This window comes from Cryptomeria japonica, chromosome 10 (assembly GCF_030272615.1).
Source record: "Cryptomeria japonica chromosome 10, Sugi_1.0, whole genome shotgun sequence".
Taxonomy (NCBI): domain Eukaryota; kingdom Viridiplantae; phylum Streptophyta; class Pinopsida; order Cupressales; family Cupressaceae; genus Cryptomeria; species Cryptomeria japonica.
In genome coordinates this window covers 734,405,603-734,430,863 of record NC_081414.1, presented here as the reverse complement: position 1 = coordinate 734,430,863, position 25,261 = coordinate 734,405,603, and the positions used below count along the sequence as shown (strand labels likewise).

Genomic DNA, 25,261 nt, shown 5'->3' with positions numbered 1-25,261 from the left:
CTATGTGATGGACTAAGGGGTATGTCGTTCACAATAGGATTTTATAAGGGGTCATATGCGGTTCTAAGGGGTCATGCATATGTTATAACACATGCATGACCCCTCAGGACCACATATGACCCCTTATGACACTATGTGATCCTAAGGGGAATGACATATGTACAGTAGGATGTTATAAGGGGCCCTATGTGACCTTCTGAGGGGTCACGCATGTGTTAATGCATGTGTGACCCCTTAGGACCACATACGACCCCTTAAGACACTATGTGATGGACTAAGGGGTATGTCGTTCACACTAGGATTTTATAAAGGGTCATATGCGGTTGTAATGGGTCACGCATGTGTTAAGACACTATTTGATGGACTAAGGGGTATGTCGTTCACACTACAATTTTATAAGGGGTCATATGCGGTTCTAAGGGGTCACGCATGTGTTAGGACCACGTATGACCCCTTAGGACACTAGATGTGATCCTAAAGGGAATGTCATACATGTACACTAGTATGTTATATGTGATCCTCTATGACCTCCTAAGGGAACGTATAGTGTCATCAGGGCATATGTGGTCTTAAGGGGTCATGTTGTGCGTGTAATAGGATGTGAAAATGGGTCACATTGTAGAGGAAATTTATTTTGTCTAATTTGTTTAAATTTGTTATCTAAATTTTCTAATGTTTATTTAAATTAAAATTTATTAATTTTTCTAACGTTTAATTTATTATATTTACGTTTGCAACATTTTTCTAATTTTCTTTTTTGCTAATGTTTTTCTAAGTTTTGATTTACTACCTTAGTTTTCTATGTTTTTCATAACAATTTTTTAAAATGTTGAAAAAAATATACATCTATACAATTATGTAATTTTAAAAACAAATTGACACATTTCAGTCAAAACATTAAATTATCAAACATTTTTCTAAAATAATGAAAAACAATAAATTATCAAACATTTTTCTAAAATGTTGAAAAACAATAACTATATACAATTATTTAATTAAAAAATAAATTAACAAACAAATTATTTACAAATTTAATAAAAAAAGACATTATTAAACCAAACAAAGGGTTATTTTGTGCACCTGATATAATAAAGGTCGAAAACTGAAATAGGAAAGATGCTAACTACTACAGACAAAGCTCGGTGACATGATGTTGACGACTGGTTCGATCCAACCCCCACCAAACAGAAAAAGACAAATTTCATAATGACCTTTTAACTGTATTTTTCGCTATTTATAAATTTTAAAAAAAACCCTAACTGAAAGGGGTTCGAGCGAATGGGGGGTTTGCTCGAACCCATTAAAATATTAATATTAAAGTGGGTTCGCTTGAACCCAAAATTTACCCGTGGTTCGAGCGAACCCAGGTCTGCAGTTGGGTTCGCTCGGACTCCCAGGGGTAGTCCGAGCGAACATTGCCATTTCGCTCGAACACCGAGAAAATCGAAGTTCCCACTTTCGCCAAATTCCTTCGTTGGCAAAAGTGGGAACTAGCTTTGTGAATTCACCCTTAATAGAGAAGCAAAAATCCAGAGGGAGTTAAGAGATGACAAATAATTAACTACAATATTGCTCAACCTAAAGGATTCAGAATAATGCATGTAACTACTATAAATATAAAAGGAGGGTTTATATTTTGTCAAATATTTGAGATGAATAACATAACAACATGGCTATATCTATGAAGGAAATTATTTTATTTATGTAAAGTTGAAGAAGATTAAACAGTATCACATATCAACAACTTCAAACCTTTATTGAATGATTTATCTATAGTTGGTTCTCAATCTTAGTGGAGAAAAATTTCATGCATCTCCGACAATCATTTTAAATCTCAATGGTCTTTTTGATCAAAAAATTTAATATCAAACACCAAACATTCATTTAATCATTAATATAAAAAAAGTTGAAAAAAATATTAAAATGTAATAAAAAACTCCCATTGTCTTGTAAACTATAAAGAAACTCTACCTAAATATAGAGAATTCAACCATCACTAATTTAGTAAAAAGCTATTTATAGAACAAATTTAAATTACACCACTATACGAGACAAAAATCTTCATTTAAAGGATTCAAAATAAGGAAACCTATTTTTTAGGCATATTTTCTAGAAGTAGATATCACAAAATCATAGGCAACACAACAAATGAAGGTGATAAAAATTCAAAGCTACTTATAACAACATTGGATACCATTTTTATAATTACTAGTTATATTAATTCAAGATCCTCATGCTATATGAAACCTTGTATATATTTATTTATATCATCAACAAAACTATTTACTTAGAATAATATTCATATGAGTACTTGAGTAAAGAAATGTATAGTGAAGAAGTAATGAAATAACTCATATTGTGTATGCAAATAAATCCACAATGTTCTCCATATTTGAGCATTAACCAAACATTTGTTACTTGTTAATAAAATTATAAATTGGGGAATGAAAATGATGTTTGAGTCATGTACCTAACAAAGAATAATGATGTTTAAAATCTATAAGAAAGGGAGCGTGATATGGTAGCCTATACAAATTATGCTCATTAGGTGTGGAAAATCATGATGCTATTACAAGCATGTCACATAAAAACTGTAAGGTAGATTTTTGGCTTCGATTATTTAGGCAAACCAATGTGCAAAATCTATAACTCATGAAAAACCAACATTACCTGAATTCATGTGAAATAAGAATTTTTGACAAGCATCAAAAGATAAATTTTTCAAAGGAAGGAAACAGTTGAAAGTAAAAGAGCTAGTAGAGCTTGTACATTTTGACATAAATAGGCTAATGCAGATCATATGTATTAAATAAGTAAATTTGAATCTTTGAATAATTATGAATAACAGACACAAAAATTTTCCATCATAAATATAATTTCTACTTATTCAAAATATTAGTCTTAACTTATTTTTATTTGGATCTATTCCTATTCATATTTTTAAATTAAATATAGATAAGTATAGGAAATCTTTTTTTATCCTATAACTCCTTAGTAAGATTACAATTCCAAAATTATTCTACTAAAATCCTCAAATTGTGGGGAAATTAAAACAAAGTTATTGAAATACTCCAACTAAGAAGTACATGTGGATTTTTAGATTATTTAATGAGGGTTAAGTAATGGGGCCTCCACCCATTACAATCAATATACTACTTTAAATATTGATGTACCTATATATATATTGTTTTCCACTCAATGAGGATATTATTTTACTACAATTCTACTTGCAAGGTACTACTCTAAGTAATGCTCCACCTGAAATGATAGCACACTCCTTTCACTTGCGCCCCTCTACACCTCCATTTTCTATGTTCCTCATATTTTCCTCCACCTCCTATGTCACTTATGAGGATATCACTCTTCCTCCCTCCTTCAAACTTCATGTATGCTCCTACACTCATCTAGTTCCTACACCACTTGCAAACATATCTTCCTTCATACCTTCTCTAGTTTTATCTATGTTCCTCCAACTCTTACATCAACTATGGGATGCTATAGTTCCTCTAACATATATCTTCTCTTAAGATCTTCTTACGCTCTTCATATATTGGGACTACCACTTCACCAAATCCATCTTTTGGGACAACTAATTTGTTCCTTCACAACACAAATTCATGTGCTCCACCTACATCACATAGATAGATATTGCACCTCTCTTGCATCACCTATGAAGATGCTACTTTAGCATAACATCTAATGCTTAGATGTCACTTAGGAAGATTTAAACATTAGTCTCTAACATGAGAATCAAATGGTCTTATGAATTGACTACAACCCCTTTGATATTCAAGAATCATATGTTTAGATTAAAAAACTTAAATAATCTTATAAGGATTTGAATAATACTTATATAAATCACTTTCAATGTTTATGCTTCAATGTAGTTAAATTCTTAAAGGGTTGAGTTCAAGTGATAGTTGGTTTTAGTCTCTCAGAGAGTCCATCAAAGGGCTTAATAGCATATATATTAAAGAGTTGGTTAAAGTGATAGTTAGTTTTAAAGTTAGTTTTGCCATAGAGACACATATATTTGTAAAATTCTTCTGGATGTTTCGGAGTGAAGTTCTATACTTGTTCGTCGGCCGTTTCATTGAATTTAATACAACAAAATCAGTGGAATGGAAACATCCAATAAACAAAAACTTCCATATGAAGATACAGCTTGTGAATTCATAGAAATTGAAGTGAGAGACGTGCTCATATGATTATACGCAATCTATAACAATAAACCAACTAGTTCTCCTCGTGTGACTTTCCCTACATGTAATTTATTATGTGCTCAATACTTATTTTAGGTAAATAACTATTATGTGTTCAATAGTTTTAAAAATCAAAGTTAAATAATGGACAAATAAAATAATTGTGACTATAATGATATCTTTTGACGTATTTAACATAAAAAAAATTAATTATAGTTGTGCTACTTAAAGTATGATTCAATTGCATTTTTTGTAGTTTTTTAAATTCTTAATAAAGTACTTAATCTTTAGTTTTTTTTTTATTTTGGTAAAAAGTATTTTTAAGAGAAAAATTGCTCAAATATAAAATTAGAAACTAAAATTAGCATATATATGTCATGTTTGTAACATTCTTAATTGAGTTGTTTAATGCAATAACATATTGACAAGTGATATATTTTTTAGACAATTTTTGTTCATTTCTATTTATTTTAATATTTACTAATTCTCATTCATACATTATTTTCTCATCATTATTGTATTCACTCACATGTGTTTCCATAAATTTATCTCTTACCTTCAAATTACCATTTTAGCCTTGAGTTTTATCTTTTTTTAGCATGGGATTAACCTACCACTATCCTAAGTTGTATGGGAACGAAATTTAAGTTAAATGTTCAAAACTTACTTTTAAGTTTTGCATGCCCTTCTGCTAGTCATGTTGAGTTGACTTGGCACATATTGTGTAACATATTATTTTTTTGTTAAGGTAAAATGGATTTTTTAAAGGACCCCTTCTACAAAGCACAAAAGTAGTAATAGGTTCTAAGAACAAAGTGGTACAATTTGCAATCTTGCCTATTGAACTCATTAATGTACAATTGCAACAATACTACTAGGAATAGATAGAGACAAAATGTTAAACAATTCCATAACCAAACATAGTAATTATCTCACACTTGGCTCAAGTGTGTAACTAACAAACATTCTAAACATAAGATTTTTTTCCTTCTTTGGACTATGGTCCATGAAATATCATTGTCCATAACCACTAAAACTAGAGAAGGGGAGTGGAAACCAACTCTAAGGCCCCAATCAGGGGAAAGACATGAGGAGAGAGATCTTAACTATTGAAACTAATTGCCAAAGGAGCCAAGTATAGAAGTTGGATTAGACGTGTCAACGATACCCTCAAGAATTGGGGTAGGAACAAGAGTAGTGAATTCCCAATCAACAAGACCATCCATAGAAGGAACAGCTTGCAACACAATATTGAAATAAACTCAATGTGCACATGATTCATATGAAAAAAAGGAGAGAAAATAATTAGAACATAATTTGATTTCTAAAAGGAAATAAAGAATTAGATTCACATCATCACCATATAAGCCATTCACATGTTTTGTATTCAATATCATTCATTTTTGTTAATCCAATCTACAAAGGGAATTTTTCCTAAGAGAACTTATTTTCTAGTACCCAAATAAGTTATATGTTATTTATTATTATGATAACATTGTTGGAATAAATAGTTATCATTACTAGTACTATAGATTAAATATAGTCAATTAATATATCAATAAAACCCTAACCTACCTAGGGTTTTTTAATAGACTAATGACATAACACATATATTCACATGATATTAATAAACACCCATAATTTTATTTTTAAATATCTATTTTACGCTTTCGATACCCCCTCTACATGTACTTATACAATTGAACTATCTCCTTATTTTCACCAAATATCCTTATAATTATTGAGCATTTTACAAAAGCATGGTACCTAACTCTTGCTAAGTTATTGATCAAAGATTTTGAGTGATGAAACTACAATCGTATGAACACAATATACAAATATTTAAAAAATAAAAAAAATAAAAAATTGAACACAATATACAAATATTTAAAAAATAATGTTGTCGATATGTAAATTGCAACGTACTACTACAATATACATCTATATAATAATCATAGAGTTGATATCAGCATTAAACCTAACATTAACATTTCTAGAAAATTCATAAACCAAATAGTTAATCGAAAGGGGTTCGCAAACCCCACAATTGTTCTCAAAACGACAAGTCATAACCTTAAAAGCATAAACAAAAACATAACTAAGAACAACTTATCTTTCTTGAGTAGGTTCCAATTTTTCTTTAACCTTCCCAGTTTCTAAATCCATGTATCATCCTGGTTTGTGTCCTCCTCCTCATTCAGCTCGTACTCGCCCCTCTTAGTCTTCTTCTTTTTATTCCTCTGAATTCTGCCATGACCATAGATTGTCCCCATCACAGCATTGTTCATGACCCCATCAATAATTTGGCAAAGTGAATTAACAACATCGCATAATTGATTAATCTTCTTGTCATGTTCCTCATTTTTTTGCTCCAAAGTAGACAATCTTTCTTTGATTTCAACTAACTACCCCTTCATCTTATAACTTTCATCATGATCTGTAGACATGGGAGAGAATTTAACCATTTCATCTTCTTCTGAATTGTAAGGGTCCACTGGGCTTCTAAGCAGGGAATCATGTTTAGTTTTCGTTTTACTACTCTCATCCTCCCTTTCCTCTTCATCCTCGGGTTCACTTTCAAAATTACTCCTCCCATTCCGTAGTTCCTCTTCTTCCTCCATATCCTTATTGGAGTTATCATTCTTCTCTTCATCCTTCACCTGGAAATCTTCATCTTTAGGGTTATCCTTCAAATCCTCTTCCTCATCAAGTTCATATATTTCCCGAAGGGGGGTATTAACCTGTTTAAACTCATTTTTCTCATAATTAATTCTCCCTTTAGCCTGAAGATGGGCTGACCTTCTTTCCCCCAAGTCGTAGTCATACTTTTCCTGATTCTCATATTTTTCCTCTTCTTTCTCTGAGTTATGCATCTCTAAGTCAATGGTGATACTCAGCCCAATCGAGTCAGTGTTGGTCTTCTTTTCTTTTCGCGGGGTGTTTTTGGGGGTTTCAAGCTTTCATTTATTAGGGTTAATGTCAAGTAAGGCCAATTCCAAGGAGTCCTTTTCAAGGAACGCAACCTAACCAGTAGAAATGGTTATCATAGAATCAGCAAGGCTGAGAGAGTTGTGGGTTTTCAGAATTGAGGGCGGTAGGTTAGGGGTTTTAGTATAAAACTTCTTGGAGTTACCAACACTTCTAGAGGCCGGGGCAAGACTGGTAACCGTTGGGGAATGATCAACAACAAATTTGTACATCAAGTAAATGAGACCTTGATGGAGAGGGGGATTTGCCCCATTTTGAATACACGTTTTAAGGGAGGAAAAGAGAAAAAAGGGCATATTAAATTTCTCCAAATTCCTAAAATGGTTGAGGATAGGGAAGTGGTACCCATGCACAGTTGGGTGCTGCCCCTTAAGAGTAAAATACCTCATAACATAATAGCTAACCAGCAGATAGGGTTGAGGAAAAGAAGAACGATCATACCCATTTTGGAGACGCACCGCTTTCTCGCCCTTCCTAAAAAATCTCCTCATAAACTTCTTGTAATCCCCCACACTCTTCCTTTCCACCAGCTCACCATCATTCTAAAGACCGGTAACCTCTGCAATGTATTCAGGAGTAACAGTGAAGGAGATTCTACCAACCGCGACCTTCCCATTCTGCCAAGAGTTGTAGACCCTGGCTGAGAGCTCCTTGTTGTAGCCTTTAATTGCCAAGAAGAAAGGAGTAAAATCCGCTTCATGAAAAATATCCCACAACTCCTTATTATCTCTAAGTCCTTCACAATTTTTAGGTTCAGTGCATTTGAGAGGGCCCCCCATTTCAGAATTGGTATGAGCAGTGGGAACAGAGATTTTGTGAAAGCGAACAGACAAAAGATTACCAATTCCCCATCTCCTACTACATTTGGAAGATAAGTTTTTAAAATTATCAAACCAAAATTTAATCTTTCTGAGGTCCTTGCATGTGTGACACCAATTGAAATCATTACTCAGAAAGGTAGCGTAAAAATCTAAGTTTAACCTTGTATTTATCATGAAAGCCAAAACTTTCCTGATCCAAGAGTAATCTTCAACCGAAGCCATCATACTTACATTGAGAAAGTTCTTGTCCACGTCATAGACCACGTAGGTCATCCGACTGGAAAGAGAACCCATGGGGTCATGACGCTGAGTCATCTCCTGCCTACATAAGCTCATGTAGGGGTCCACCATATAAAAACCATATTGAAAAAAGTCTATCAAGGTATAAAATTTGAAAAAGCCAATACTCCAGCCAAGAATAACTTCATCCCGCTCTTTCTTCTGACTTTGAATTTTCCTATGTAGGAAAAGGCCTCCCACCTTGGTGAGCCTAATGATAATTTTAAAAAATATAAGAAGCGCGCACATAAAACATTTTGAAGAAACTCAACCTATCTTCTCTATTCCATTTCCCGCCTTCTTCTTAAGATTCTTCTTTCTTGTGCGAGGATTTCCTTTAGCTCTCTAGAGCTATTCTCAAACTTGAATACCTGCCAATCCAACATATTGAGACTTTGAATCGCTATAAGGTCAGGCGACCTATTACCTTCTCTATAGACATGTTGTATTCTAATTTCATCAAACAACTCTATCAGCCATTTACATCTACCAATAATCTCCTTGATTTCCCATGGAGGAGAGGTGACATTATTGACACAGTTGACAATGAGTTCAGAATCTCCTTCTAGAATGACATTTCTTCCGGTGATGTCAGAAACACATTGCAGACCCATCCAAGCCAACCAATCTTCCGCCTTGTTGTTAGTGGTAGTACCTAAACTAGATCCATACCCCACAACTAAAAACCCTCTATGATCACAGATTAAACCTCCTACCCCCAATATTCCCAGATTACCTGTAGATCAACCATCAAAGTTGCATTTAATCCATCCAACATTTGGGGGTAGCCACGAGCATGAGGTTCTCAGGATCATTTTTTGCCAATTTACATTCAAAAAATTATGTCGAATTCCCCAACTTTGTTTTAGCCTGAGATCGAGTAGAGAGGGGAGGATTTTGGTGAAACCAATAGCATTCGCATTCACATTTTCTTTAATCTATTGTATTATTATATTGGCAATAATTTTGTTGCTTCTCTTCTCACCTTAGAATATCATGTTGTTGCGTTCTTTCCAGATGTTCCAAGAAAGAAAAGGGGGGTTTTCTACCATATGCTCTTAGCAATCTAGTGGGAGTAGGGGGAAAACTGCTATGCCTCATTGAATTCTTTGAAAGACTTAAGTTGCACCCAATAAGTGTTAAGCTTCCTTCATATTTCATCCCATATTTCATGAGCAAAGCTACAATGTAGAAAGATGTGATCAATACTTTCAGAGTCCATATAACAGAGTTCACACCTGTTGACCAAGAAAAAACCCCTTTTATTTGGGTTATCTATAGTAAGAATTTGACCATGAGAAGTCGCCCACCAGAAACAGTTAATTTTAGGAATTGACCCCTTTATCCATATAGCTTTCCATAAATCATCTTTTTTATTGTTATCCGCCAAAAGGTGACAGACAGACTTAATAGTGAACTTGCCAGAATTACTCCATTTCCAAATCCAGTCATCCTCCCCCCTAGGAGTGTAAAGAGAGTAGTTAGGTAGAATGGCAGAGAGGTCAACAACTTCCTTCAAGATTATACTTTTGAATTATGGGAGCACATATGGATCAGAGGAGACAAGTCTGCTCAAATCAATCCAGGATGCAAGACCCCAGTTCCAAGTTAGGAGGTCATTCACAGGTGTCCCCCCAGATGACAATTTAGAAACTTCTTGATATTATTTAGATGTGGAAGAGAATCCAAAGGTTGTCCCTACACCCAAGTGTCTTTCTAGAATAGTCTTTCTTCCATTACCTATAATTACCTTCCCATTTCTTATGACGTCTTGTCTTGTTTTGGCCACATTGTTCCAAATGGTTGATGAGCCCATGGGGAGCTCCTCTTGATAAATAAATTTTTCCCCATTGTTACTCGGGAAATATTTAGCTTTCAAGATCTTTGTCCAGTCTTTTTGTTCCTCTGATAATTGCCAGCCTATCTTAGTAATAAGTTCTTTATTAAATATTTTAATCTTTCTAATTCCCAATCCTCCACAATTCTAGGGTTTGCACACTTTGTCCCAAGAGACCAAGGAGAGTCTACTTTTTTCTTCCATACCAGACCACAGGAACCATTTTTGTATCCTTTCAATTTTCTCCGCCACCACACCAGGTAACTTGAAAAGAGAGAGGTAATAAATAGGCACATTTTGAAGGAAAGATTTAATAAGTTGAATTTTACCTGCCAAACTGAGAAGTTTCCCTTTCCAATCAGCCAGCTTCTTTTGAAATCTCTCCAGCAAGCCATTCCAGAAGTTCTGACTAGAGCGATTAGAGAATAGGGGTAAACCAAGATAGGAATCCGGGAGAGTAAAAAATTGGCAACCAAGAATGGATGGTATTTTAGCTTGGAGAGAGGGTTTGATATTTAGAAAAAATAGTTTTCTTTTAACAAAATTAATACACTAGCCAGAGATGGAAGCATAAATATCCAAGGTCTTTTTCCAAAGTTTAGCCTCAGAGATAAAAGCCACACCAAAGATGATAGTATCATCAAAAAATTATTGAGGAGTGATAGGGTTTAGGGATGAGGTAGCTTTGAAGCCTTTGAGAGCACCCTCACATTTAAGTTTTTCAAAATTCATCCCTAGCACTTCAACAATAATAATGAAGAGATGGGGTGAGAGGGGGTCACCCTGTCTTAGCCCTTTACCACAGGAGAAATAACCCTTGGGGCATCCATTAAAAAGGATTGAGAGCCTGGGGGTACAAACACATTGCTCAATCAAGTCTAAAAATTTACCCTTAAAATCATATCTCCTAAGAACTTCAAGGAGAAAGTCCCAGGAAACATTATCATAGGCTTTAGAAATATCAAGTTTTAGAGCCATCGAAGGTTTCTTGCCGCAATCCATAGAATGAACCATCTCATGAGCCACCATGGCTGCATCAAGAATATGTCTTCCTTCCACAAATCCTTTCTGGTTCTTGGAGATCATTTTATCAAGCAAAGGTTATAATCTATTGGCCATAGTTTTGGATATAATTTTGTGCACAGTATTACATAAACTAATAGGCCTGAAATCTTTGGTGGAAATAGCATTGTCATTCTTCAGATGAAGAGCAACAAAGGTGGCATTAAGTTGTTTAAGGAGATTACATGATATGTAGAAGTCACTAGCAGCATTAAATAGGTCATTCCCGACAATATCCCATAAGTCTTGAAAGAAAGCAAGAGGGAAGCCATCCAGGCCTGGGGCCTTGTTAGTAGAGAAGGAGAACATAGCAGTCTTGACCTCCTACATAGAAATTCTCTTGTTGAGGTCCAGGAGATCCGAATCTTCAATAACTTATAATTTCTAGCATGTTACTCATATCCTAATTCATCCCTTGGGTCATAGGTTTTTTTTTTTTTAAAAAAATCAATGAAGAGATTTGTCATCTCCTCTTCATCATCCACCTTAGATCCATCCTCTAGGTTTATTAGTCTTAAAAAAAATCAATGAGGTAATTTTGTTCTATCTATTAATATATTTATTTTAAAAAGTATATATTTTTATTTTTATATCATAATTTATTTAATAAATCTTTTATAAAGAAAATTTTTAACTATTTTATAAAAAAGTCTAAAGATAAATATACTGCTTAAATTTATTCATAGATTTTTCTAACTATTTATTTATCTTATATAGATATAGGTAGAAATTATTTAATAGTTTTAGTTCTGATTAATTAAAGTGGGATAGGCCCAAACCTTTACATAACCACTATAAAGCAACTACTCGGGGTGAAGTGCACACCCAACCAAAAAAGACAGGACACCAAAACACTCTAGAACCCAAGAGACGACTAGTATAAGACCAAAATAGACAAAGCCAAAAAACAATAAACATCCAACCACCTGCCAAAGACACAAAGGAATGGTCTACTAAGCGGGGGCATTACCATCACGCCATCCATTACACAACACTTTAACTTTTTCAGAAAAAAGAGATATTTTCATTTGAATCTTTTGCAGAGGCCAAAGTGCTTGAATCTAGGGTGACCTTGACAACAAAGGTGAGGAGTTCCATCGCCACAGAGAGAGACTCCATGTGTCTCTTCCTCTTCATCTTTCTTCGTTCTATCTCCTCCATATGGCATGCAAAGAGACCATATTCTTTAATGCCATCGCTCGCCTCAAAGAAAACATTTCCTCGACCTTTTTCTTCAAGATCTCCTAATTCTCCTTCAGCTCAGGCACAACAGTCCTCTCGTCCCTCTGAGGAACTTTCGCATTAAGGTCTTTGAGCATCACCTCAAACTTCTCCCATTTATCCAATTTCTTTGTCATATCATTGGCAACTTTACAAATCTTCTCATTCTTATCCTTCATCACCCATTTGTCACCTTGAGCCTCAACATCAACAATCGCTTCAAGCCTATCTATCTTTTTTGGCCATGCCAAATTTAGAGAGGAGTTACTGAATGATCACATCCTGCCATTCAACTTCTTTTGCCATCTTAGACACTTTATCATGCCAAGATTGGGGGTAGAAACACCCTAGACAAGTGAGGAGGCTCCTAATGGGCTGGGGGAAAAGGGGGCAACCTCCTCAGAATCAATAGGAGACTAGTCAAACTCCGAGGCCAAGGAGGAATCAAACTCCTCTGATACCACATCCTCTTCCAAATCCACTAGCCCAACATCCTTAGAAGGTGGAGCTTGGGTATTTTATAGTTTTAACTTTGAAGAATTATTTTAAACTATTTTATTTACTTAGAGTTGTTTAATAGTTATAATTTTTCATGTGTGTGTGTGTGTGTGTGGCGATTATGATATACACACACACACTTATGTACTGGTTAAACATATTATAATTAATTAGTTAAAAACAAATATAACAATATCTATATATAACTCAATTACTTTTTCTAGTGGATGATTTAATTTTTAAAGAGGTTATTTAAAATTAATAATATTAAAATAAAATCAATTTTAAAATAAATTACTTGTAACTAAACTATCGTGTAATTCCATGTTACTTTTTTTAAATTGACTTTACTTATTTATAATTTGAGCAACCTATTTTTATTTTATTTTGGTAGTAGATTATTTTTGGAAGTGGTTGAATTAATTAAATATAAAATTTAATATTGAAATTAGTATATTAATGTTTTTTTTTTGTTTGATTTTGTGACTAGTGTGATGTAAATTATTTATTGTAATAACTTATTGAATGTAGGAGTTGGATTGTGAACTCTCCACACCCTAGGATCACCTATAAAACAAAGATAACCTTTCATTATAGAGAAAATGGTAAGAATAGCTTTCTTGATTAGATGCTTGAAGGATTGATTTAATGTGAAATGTACATATGATTCCTTCCTTATAAAAACAAGGTTAAGGGATAGGATTAGACAAGATTGTGACACATGTCTTAATCCTATGTTATGAGACAACTAAAGTGACGATTATTAAATGGCCTAGAATTCCAAATTAAATGCCAAAAAACAAGATAAGTTCTTATAAAAACTAACACCTTTTAGTAAATTACAAACAATTACATGATTTTTTAGAAAACAAATTGGAACAATTACACCTATAAGATGTTTCTTGAAGATATTTGAAGATATGTGTCTTAAAGGTTCCAATATGTTGTATTGAAGTTGAAGTAGTGAAATCTAATTATAATTTTTTAGTCATTACTCTTTCAATTAAATTTTTTATTAATTTTTTTGGAATGGGACAAAGCAAGTGAAAGAATGATTGATCTTTAATATGCCTCATGTTATGTTACTAAGTATTTTGGAAACATCTTGTGTATGTTTGCTCTTTTTGGCCTGTATCTTCTTTTGGTAATATATATTCAATTAAAAAAATAAAAAAATAAACTACATCCACAAATCTAGAAATTAGAGAAAGTTTATAAAATAGATTACATCAATTTGTGGTGGCAAGTGCCCAATAATTGTGAAAAATTAATGCTTATGTCATAATTAACCTTGGTGGTTAATGTTAGGACAAGTGGGTTATTATTACTTGTCTCCCCAAATTTTATCATTCATTCCTAGCAAGGAAATTAGGATTGATACAAGCCAATAAGGTCAGTCTGGCAATATACTAGTGAAAATTCATCAAAGCCCAAATCATGGTTGTGATGCAATATTTCCAACCTTCCTATGATGATCTCTCTAACCCAATCTAAAATTGTTGATTTGTAGTGCTTCACCTCCAATAGAAGTAACACTTAAGTGTCGAGGACCATTTTACCTTATAGTGACCTTCAAAAATAAAAATAATAGCAATGACATTCTCATTATTATCTTGTGACTGATAGTGCTTAGTTTTGCAAGAAATTTCATTCCATTGTCTACTGATTAGTGATCTTTCCAATAATTATTTATATAAAAATAATGGCATATCTCCTCAAGATGTTTGCCATTGTGTCTTATGGCCTAAGCACAATCTAAAGTGATTCATATATAAATTTCCTAATACCAGGTATCCCTAAAAATCCTAATGTAACCGATCAATATGCCTACAACCCCTACTTGAAATTGCCTAGAAGAGGAGAGGATCTTCATCCTCACCTTACCTAATTTTGTCCAATGGGTTTCATCCTTGAATTGGATTTCTCAAATTAAAAATAATAGTAAATTTTGATTTCATTATGACCAAAATGAGGAAAGTAACTTGTAGATACATCTTTCATTTCTTAATGCACATGGACCACATTTGGCACCAAGTTTAAAATTTAAAAGTGGTTTTATTATATATTTAGTTAATAATGTTGTCTTTAGCTTAGGAAAGAAGGGACATGATATATTATTTTGGATTGTATTGTAGACTTTTTCTTTTTCAATTCTAATTCATAAGTCTAGGTCTATTCCATAATCAAAAATTAATCTTCAATGTGTGGATATAACCCTACTTAGTGTGTACTTTTTCTTTCTATCTCATCTAAGTGATCTTTGTCTATTTTACTCTATTCTAATATTTAGTGACTTAATATCTAAAAATAAATTGGAAGGTTGGGCATTATGTCATAAGAGGACATGTTCACCTGGGTCATAAAACAAACGCATGTAAAAGATTGAAGACAATAAGTTCCCTAGAATGATGTATGTAAATTTTCTACTTTTAATGCACCAAGTTGAATAGTTTTTTCCTTAGTTATCACTTTGAATCCTTCTAAGATAAAAGATTATGTATGAGAGAGGAAAGATTTTTTGAATGTGAGATGGATGCAAATTAATGCATTTAAAGACAAACACCTAACATCAAATTGTGTAAATATGTGTCCAATCAATTTGAAATAACTAATAGAATAGGCAAGAGCTAAATTTTAAATTTAAATGTTGAAGATTTAAGGGTTATGTCTATAAATATAGAAATGATCTAGGTCGAGAAACTATCAAATCTAGATGGATAATAGATAAATTATAATAGATGTAATGGATGTATAGTCTATGTATGTTTACTAGGGTATGTGTGTGTATGGAAAAGTTGGGGGATAAATAATTAGGAATATGAGTATAGAGATGGGTGAAGACTAGAGTAATAAGCCGAACTTTACACAAACTTAAATCATTTGTCAAAATGTACATGTATCAATACATTTCCCTAAAATGGATACAAAATTAAATAGGAAATGGCATCAATATGTATTGAGAAATAGATTTTTCACTACAATTTCTTGATATAACTTGCCACATGTGTAATTTATAATTTTACCAACAATTGAAAAATTTATTATTATTTAATAACTTCCACTAACATTTAGAGGAGCAATTACCTTGTATAATAAAGATTTAGTTTTTTGAGATATTCCTCAACATAAAATACCAAAAGCTAAATAAAATTAGAAAGACCATGTTTTTAGGAAACCCTAACATCAAGCATACTAATGTTGATTCAAGTTTCATGCATTTGGTGAATGACAATCATAAATAGTTTCACCATGAAAGGAAGATTTGGTTTCACTACAAATTTATTGTACATTCTTGATGAATATTTAACATGTACAAAACAAAGAAGAGAAAAAAATTCACAAGTCTTAACTTTTGAAAATATAAGTTTATGATTGAAATATGTGATCTATCATTTCCAAAATACAATTGTATACACCTTCAATATTGTATAGTCCATAAATTTTTTTAATAAGAATAATTGATTTCACAACAAACTAGCGAGTACAAATACCAATGTCAATTTAACATATGAGAAATTTAAAATGACATACAAAAGACACCATGATATCACAATCTTAGTATTTTATATTTCTTTGCAAAAGTATACATCTCCCAAACTATTTTTAAAAAATTGTGAGAATCCAAAAAGTCCATCGAGTAGCTTACTATACATAGGCTCATTCCCAATTACTAACTTATAACTACTTTTTATTTACAACATTAAATATATAGTATTTATTTTTCAATTTAAGTAGTAAATAAAATGAATATACGTTGAATCGTATAAATGGCTAATATAAAAAATAAAAAATTAAATAGTCTTTAAATTTTTTGCTCAAGAGTTGCCTCTTTTGTAGCTTTGAACTTTTTTTTTTAAGAAGATACACCCTTGTAAATTTTGAATTTGTTTGATTGTTGGTGTAATCAGCTTTGACACTTGAATAATTATGCTAAATAATATCAATTTTCATGGTGCTCAAGTGTTTACCATCCCCTATAATTTTGTAAAGAAACGAAATAGATCTTTCTTACTAGACATCATAGTTGACATTGAGAATAATTTGTTCAATATATTTAAATAACACTTTCTTAATTAAATAATTCTTTCAAGACTATTTATTTGAACAATAGTCCAAGAAGCATAATCTTTACTCATATCTAGCATTATTTGTTTAGGTCATATTTCTAAGGATTTTCCATATGCTTGATGTTTGATTATTTTATCTATTGTGTCTTTATCAGCACCCCCTATGTAACTCATTGAAAAATGTCTTGACAATTTAATCTAGATGAATGAGCTCGAAGGAAGGAAGGGAAAAACCTACTGGCTATAGGAAGTTCTTTGCCCTCCAGTGTGGGCAAGGGAATGAGGAGGATGTTGAAGATGATGGTGGTGTAGAAGATAATATTTTGTACAAGACAATGAAGGTGAGCTCTTATGTGAGTCTCGAACCTTAACAACAGTGGTGTCTAGTTTAGTCATTGTAGATAAAATTGATGGTGTTGACGATGCAATTGAAGAGGATGGTAAATAGATTGATGTTTGGGCTATTGACTGAGTGGAGGAAGTTGAGAAGCCTTTTTCATTACCTACCTATGGCTCACCCTTTGATGGGGATAGAGCTAAGGGCTTTTCTTCAATGTATGATTAAGTTGAAGAGGAGGATGAACTTCTCTTGCATATCCTTCTTGAAGATCATTGATGGAGAACTATTTTTGGGTTTGCATAAAGGGTTTCTCCTCCCTTATATAGATGCTTTTTCCTCCAATTTGGCCTACAATAATGTGAATCAATTTTTACCCATATCTTCTACCTAGAAAGAGATGGAGTTTAGTAAATCAACATGTGGAGTTGATCAGTTTGAATTATTAAGGATGGTTTTGTTCTCTTCACCTCATATTGTTGTTCATGTTCCATCCACTAAGGTTGTAAAGGAACTCTATGAGTTGGATCTTGGGGCTATTGTTTTTTCTCTATATTTTGTTGTGATGGTTGAGCTCTGGTACGTCATCCATACCCATGGTAGTGGCCCCAAAAGACACATCAATTGGAACCCCCTTCTTTCAAGGCCAAAGTTTCCAATACCTCAAGACGACTGAAGTCCTCATCATTCTACCTATCCCTATAAGACCTCTTTTGACCCCTTCCCTTATCCCAAGGCTTAACTGTCACAAAACCATCCTTAACTAAACCACTATCTATCACAAGGGTTTTTTCTTTGTCCCCTTTATCCCTCATCGAAGCTGGGAAGAAGGAGAATTATTAGCTCCAGTAGCTTTATTGACCCTATGACATTGTCGCTAAAGGTGTCCATAGTCATGAAAAATCTAACACTAAAAAGGAAGAGACTCATAATCTAACTATTGAACCCAAGACAAAGAGCCTAGGCAAATTTTCAAAGAATCTGGCAAGGGATCATTCAGATCAATCTCTACACAAATATGAGCAAATGTAATTAAACTTTTTAGTGAGGGTTTGTTGAGCTATGACAACTAGGTTCCCAAGAAGAGCAGCAATTCTTTGCAAAATATCCTCTCTAAAACTCCAATGGAATTTGCGAGAGACGAACCTAACAGGAACCCTCGAGGGCAATTTTTTAGCCGAATTAAGGCCCACATGCCAAAGTTTAATGAACAAGCATGTGTGATTGTTAAAGTAGGGCCCTCCCTCAAAAACCCGATTCCGATCAGCCACGTTTGAAACACAACCATGAAATAACTATTTGCAGCCAGCATAATCTCCATATCACCCTTGACAAGCCAAGAATGACGGATCTAGAATTCCAATGCTGATAGAGAAATATAGATCCCTTAGAGCATGTCTACTCAAGTAAGAGACATCTTCCATAACCGATTCCAGAGGGATGACCAAAATCGAAGACCTCAACAAACAACCATTCACTTTCCTAAGTTTGGGACCCTTACTCGCATAAAACGAATTCGATGACCTCACATGCACACTCGAAGAAGAGCCACCATTCGTCACAGCACTAACAACCACCAAACATGAGGAAACCCGATGCCTCTCCATCCTGCAGAAAAGGTGCTTCCAACACACCAACCCCAAGCAAAACCCGTACAAACCCCCAGAAAAAAGTCTCCTTACGCTTACAGAAAACACCTCCCAAATCAATCGCACACGGTTGTGAAGAGAACCCACCAAAAAAGCTTTGCAAAGACCCCACACCTTAAGCGAAACCCCTAGCTCACACGACACCCAGACGCCCCCACAAACACCCCCCACATGTGTAGAAAGAAAGAGAAATGCAGGGCTAGGGGGTGCAATCGTTCCTCCGCCCAGCAAAAGCAGTTGTTGTCACCATTCTCTTATCCCTGTGCATTATTCTTGAATATGAATATTCAAGATGCCCTAATTTATTGTTGCGAACATTTGATAATGGATTGTCTAAAAATGACTCCCTCTCATGCCCATGTTCTGCATATTTCATGGTGGGGGAATTGGAAATATGCAAGAATTACTATATTTGGGTTTGAGGGGAAACAATGTTGTGAAAAAGAGATGGGGATGAGGTTATATTCAAGCAAACATTAAAATGGGTATTGTTCGAGAGGATTTAGAACAAATAATGGGTAATTCAAATTTTACAAAGTAGATGATTTATAATAAACGAAAGGTTTTAAAAGATAGCATTTTTTATCAGAGGGCTAGTATTTCTATTGGGACAAGATGTAGACCAGCTAGACAAGATATGAGGAAGATTGATCATGTGGGTCTATGGCTTTTTCCCCCTCAAGAAGTTTCCAACATAAACACTGATGGCTCTTCTAGAGGAAATCTTGGCCATGTTGGTATCGTCGATGTTGGTAGAGAGAGTTTTGGTGTTGTTCAATTTTTCTTTTCTATTTACAAAGGGTGTCGTACGAATAACTTCATGAAATCTTTTGCCATCTTGTATGCAGTGGAGAAAGTTGTGTCCTTGGCTTAAAAAGGATTATCTATGAATCTGATTCACAAGTTGTGGTGAATATGTTAAATATGCAACACCTAAATGGAACTAATCATCATTTATCTATGGTTATTAGACAATTTCTTAGGTTGAGTAGGTCCTTAGAATATGTAACCTTTTTTCACATTGCTAGGGAGTGGAATAGAGTAGCAATTTCTTGACCAAATGGGCTTTGAACACTTGCAAAATTGGAATGTTGTGGATAAGAGTGCTTTGCCTTTGGAGTTATCTCAATTGTTTGAACAAGTAGTTGTGAAAAATAAGAATATTTAATTGTTTATTTGTTTTTGGACTTATTGACCTTTCTTGCTTTATAACTCTCTCTTGTGAATAATAAATTTTTACCACTTTAAAAAAAAAAAAAAGATAAAAATATGTAGGTAATTTGGGTTACCTCAAGATCTGGGTGGAGGAGATCAAAACAAAACAAGTTTTAAGTTGGTTGTGGTTGTTTAAAGTTTGCTATGACTGGATGTTTTCCCTCATTCCAAAATTTGAATTTTACTTTCACGTGATCAATAAGGATTTTTATATGACTAAAGTTCTTTTGGCACCAATACAATGTTTTCGTCAATCTAATAAGCTCCCTAACAATTTCAAAGTGTTGAATAATAAAAATTAAAAACATTTGAAAAGGTCTTTCCATCGAATACCTTTTCAGAGGATTGAACACTAATCCTATGGAAATAATTGAGGGTGTGGCCAATTCCTAGAACCATACAAAGCTTCGATTATTTTATGCCTAGAACAATATGAAGTGAAAAAATTTGACATTTAAAATAATATTTGAAATTTTCTTTAAGGGAGACTTAAAACTCATGGAATTAAACGCACAATGATCATTACATGACTCAAAGTACTATTAGATTACAAAAGTCTTGAGATTTCAAACAAAGGCACCAATATCAAAAAATTTATTGAGTTTGATCATTTCCATCGATTATGGGCTTACATTTCTCTAGGTATCTATTTTTAAAGGCTTGTTTAACAACTAAAACAACATATTGTTTCCAACATTTATTATGGTAATTTACAGTAATTTTTTTATAATTTTCAGTAAATTTTTGTAACATTTGCTACATGTTAATGGTTGGGAGAAGTTATTGAAAATGTGTTCTATTATGTGTTGTCTTTGGACTGTTTCAAATCAGTGAATCAAATGGTAGGCATCATGCTTGTAATATTTCTAATAAAGATCATCTTTATTGTAGCTAACTATAAATAATTTTGTTATGTTCTAATTAATCATAATTTGTTTAGATATCTTAAATATATGTCTAAAAAATGTCTAAAAATATCAATTTGGAGCCACTATGTATTAAAAGTTATTTTAGTTTGTTTAAAACTATTTTATTTATTACATATATCGACAAATAAATTTGATTCTTTCTACATTATTCACTTTTAATTTTGTTTTTTTGAAAAAACCCACCCTTCATTAGTTTGGTAATATTAAATTATATATATATATATATATATATATATATATATATATATAGTTTTAAAAGATTATTATTCTTTAAAAACTATAAAATATATTTTAAAAAGGGATTATATTTTGGTCTACCAATAATTTAAAAAATACATATTTACATTAAGGCTTAAAAATATAATTTTTTATTTTTTATATTTTTGATTAATTATTCAATTTTTAAAATGATAATTAAATGTATACACATATACCTAATAAAAATTATAGTTTATTTTCAGAAAAAAAATTGTGTTTATTTTTCTATAATTTTTGTTGGTTATATATCTAATTATGTAAGATCCATATCTTTACTCAGCCCTCTTCTATCAAATTTTCAGCTATAATTAACAAATCATTTTTCTTTCATTTCAAATTAGTAAATCAAAACATTTTCTTAAAATACTTGTCTTTTATCTTAAATTGAAAAGTAGATAGTGCAATTTCAAAACTATTGTGTTTACTATTGAATATTAATATTTTGTCATATAGCTGGTGGTCAAATTTAAAATTAAAGATAAAAGATTTTATTAACATATTCACACCATTACTCATTACTCATTACTCTTCACATCTTGCCTCTTCCAAGGACGTGACATTTTAGCCATTCTATCTCACCTAATTCTTACACATTCTCAAATAGTGAACCTAGTGTTGTATATTGTATGATGATTATCCTTGACTTGACAATTTAGCTTACCCTTAGAAAATATGAACTATCTTGTGTAGGTTTTGCAAACTGAAATTAGTGAACCAAATGGTGGGTATTGTGTGATGATTACCCTTGCTCTCACTAATCATAATTGTAAGGACCTGACAATTGATGAGCTTTGGGTTACAATATTTGATGGAACTCTAAATTAGGGTCAAAGTGAAAAGGCCTGTTATGCTCATTGCTCATGTGATCTGGGGAAAAATGTTCTACATTGAGTGGAACGATCCAAAGATGTTTTATAGTTTTTTGTGCTTCAAATTGTCCATTTAAAAAAATATAGCAGGTCTCAATTAAAAATACCGAAGGCAATCTTCAAGAACCCTAACCTGTTGATTAGGATCATGATTAGTTAGAGCATACCTAAATCATTGGATTCCTCTATTTATGATTCGTTAGAGCAAGGATAATTTTTATTAGAAGCAGAATGCCCACCAGTTGCTTCAGTGGTTCTGAAATAGTCCAAAAACTATACAAGATATTACATATTTTCAATAGCTTCACCCAACCATTTACATAACTTGTGAAATCCTTAATATATACCAAATTTTGCATAAGTTTACTGAAAATTACCATCAATTGTTGGAAGCAATGTTGTTGTTTCAGTTGTAAAATAAGCCTCTGAGAACAGAGCCATGGAGATGTGTAAGCCCATAATGAATATAAATAAGGCCTGTCAGTCTTCAACTAATTGCACATGCTAGGATTGAGTAGTAAGATTAATGGTGGAATTTCAGTTGTTCAATCATAATAAGATTATTGTGATTTGTTTCATTCAAAGATACAAAAAATGATTGTTGCCTTGGACTACCAGGTTCTTTAACTTAGAAAAAAACTTAAATGGTAGTTATAATCTCAAATAGAAATTTTTCTAAATGGTAGTTATAATCTCAAATAGAATGAAAGTTGAAATGTAGTTATAATCTCAAATGCTAACTTTTTTTTAATTTTCATCATAAAGATCTGGAATTCAAAAAACTTCACAGGTTTGCCCAAAAGTTCATTTCTAATATTATGCACTGTGGATGCCTAAGTTCTTTAATTAAATTACCTTTGTCGTGGATGTACCAAAGCATGTTTAGAAGAATTTAGAAAGTATTTTCGTTCAAGATCACCTTCAATAGGAAAGATAGTCTATCTATAACCCCAAAATTTTAGGCCAATACAGTTTGTAGTAAATCAGATGTGCCCATAGTTCATTTCTATATTATTGACAGTGGATGCCTAAGTTCTTTGATTGTATTACCTTTGTGTGGATGTGCCAAAGCATGCTAGGAAGATTAGAAAATATTTTTGTTCGAGATCAACTTCAATAGGAAACAGTCTATTCATAACCCCAAATTTTTAGGGCAATACATTTTGTAGGAATCAGATGGTATTGGAACATGGGGTCACTATTTAAAGCAGATGACATACTGCAGATGGGAGACTACTTCAGGATCGTATGAACTATGGCAAGATTTGATTAAAGCATTGGTCTTGTATGACCTTATACGTATATGTAAATAAAGAGTGTATGACCTTATACATACATTTAAGTAAAGAAGGTAAGGCAGGCTGGGTGCTGGCCTGGGTTGCAGGGATACCCTGGAGCAAAAAAAACGAAAGAATGTCTCGCCCAAAAAGCATCAGATCTTAATGGAAAACTAAATGGTAGAAATGTTTGATAACATGCTAATTTGAGGTGGATGAGCAGAATAAATTCTCAGGTAGAAAACCCTATTCCAAAGTCTAAGATTGATTAGATTTTATTGTCTGGCATTCCTAAACCATGGAATTGGATATAGTTTAACGTTCTGTCATGGATATCACTCTATATATAAGTTTTTAATAGCAGCTCTTTAAATAGATTGCCAAGCAGTAATTTTCAAAATTTCCACATTGTTGACAACGAACCTAATTTTGAGCACACATATATAGTGAAAGTGCACATAGCTACAATCTCTAAATGCTTCGATTCACACCAAGGTTCTCACCAACTTAAATTTGTAGTGATATATTATCTAGGAATTTTCCTTGTGGAAGTGTAGCACCCACTTGGACAATGGTATATGGTAGCATCTCATGTTTGGCATGTATTTTCTCTTAGTTGCAGAGGGTGTAATCTTTTGATGAAGGCTAGCAAGGAGTATGGCTTTCTTCTAAGTCTTTATTCAACATATTATAGTCAGGATTCCGAGAAGACGATGCTAGTTCAGAGGTAGGAGAAATATTTTGGATGGTAAAGAAGTTCATATTCCTTTCCTATAGGATAAACCTTTATTTAGATTGGTGGATAACGCTCTTATTGTCTGAGAGGAAACAGGAAAATATCCATGGACCCTTTTGCCAATAAGTCAGATCTTCCTTTCAACAAGAATATCTACAGTGATTATAATGGAAGTTGGAACATTGCTTAATAGTTCATACTAGACAAATATGTGCTATCAATCTACCTAATAATATAAGCACTGGGTTTGGACTGTGACTTTATAGTATATTCTATTAAAATTAGAAAAGTAAAATAAGCCAACAATGTATGCAGCAATTGTGTGTCCCCAGCTTCAATTTCAATTTGATTTTGTATGGAACTTAAATATGTCACAGACCCAGCAACAGTTTGTCTCTTGGTTGTTTTAATGGAGATTGTGTGTTTGAATCTAATGGTGGATGTTTGGATTTGTTGGACATTCCTAGTGTTGGAGATGGGCCTTTCTCATGTGGTCGGTCCTATTGACTGGGTGTGGTTAAACCAAGAATTCATCAATCAGAAAATAAATAATGTTGCAGACCCAGGCAATAAAGTTTTCGATACAAGGATTCCTAACTAGCTAGGGAATCATAAATTATAATTGATATTATCCATGGTGCCGAAAATAAATTGCATGGCATAAAGGATTTTTTTTGTTGTTTGTACCATGTACGCTGATCTGGAGTATTGGGGATGTGAGTGATATATAGTGGCTTGTTGCTGAGAGTTTTGAAATCGCCCTGTATTTCCTATACACTTTTTCAATAAGAAAAATAGGAAACTTCATGGGAAAAATGAGATCTTACAGTGTTCTTGTCAAATCATCCTCAAGCAAACTGTAAGAAATATATTAAATACACATAGATTATATACAATTTAGTCACCAAATTACAATGCCCTGTTTCAAATTGAAATATCACCTGCTTAACAAATTGAAGTGAAAACCAAAATCTATAAAATCTAACATCAATTTGAGAATTTATTTAGAATGATAA

General features: G+C 33.0%; 1 protein-coding gene across 1 annotated transcript; it reads right to left on the bottom strand.

Annotated features, from left to right (window-relative positions):
- Positions 1-6,358: 6,358 nt before the first annotated feature.
- Positions 6,359-7,075, bottom strand: LOC131058817 (uncharacterized). The gene is made up of 2 exons (XM_057992412.2): positions 6,612-7,075; positions 6,359-6,449 (listed from the first exon to the last, which is right to left on the bottom strand). The coding sequence occupies exons 1-2, from the start codon at positions 7,073-7,075 to the stop codon at positions 6,359-6,361; spliced, it is 555 nt and encodes a 184-aa protein (XP_057848395.2).
- Positions 7,076-25,261: the final 18,186 nt, after the last annotated feature.

What these genes read in the sequence shown, in the direction of transcription:
- LOC131058817 (XM_057992412.2), bottom strand. Translation starts at nt 7,075, where the DNA reads ATGCATAACTCAGAGAAAGAAGAGGAAAAATATGAGAATCAGGAAAAG. An exon ending in GAAAGTTATAAGATGAAGGG is followed by an intron (nt 6,450 to 6,611) that starts GTAGTTAGTTGA and finishes TGGTCATGGCAG; the next exon opens with AATTCAGAGGAATAAAAAGA.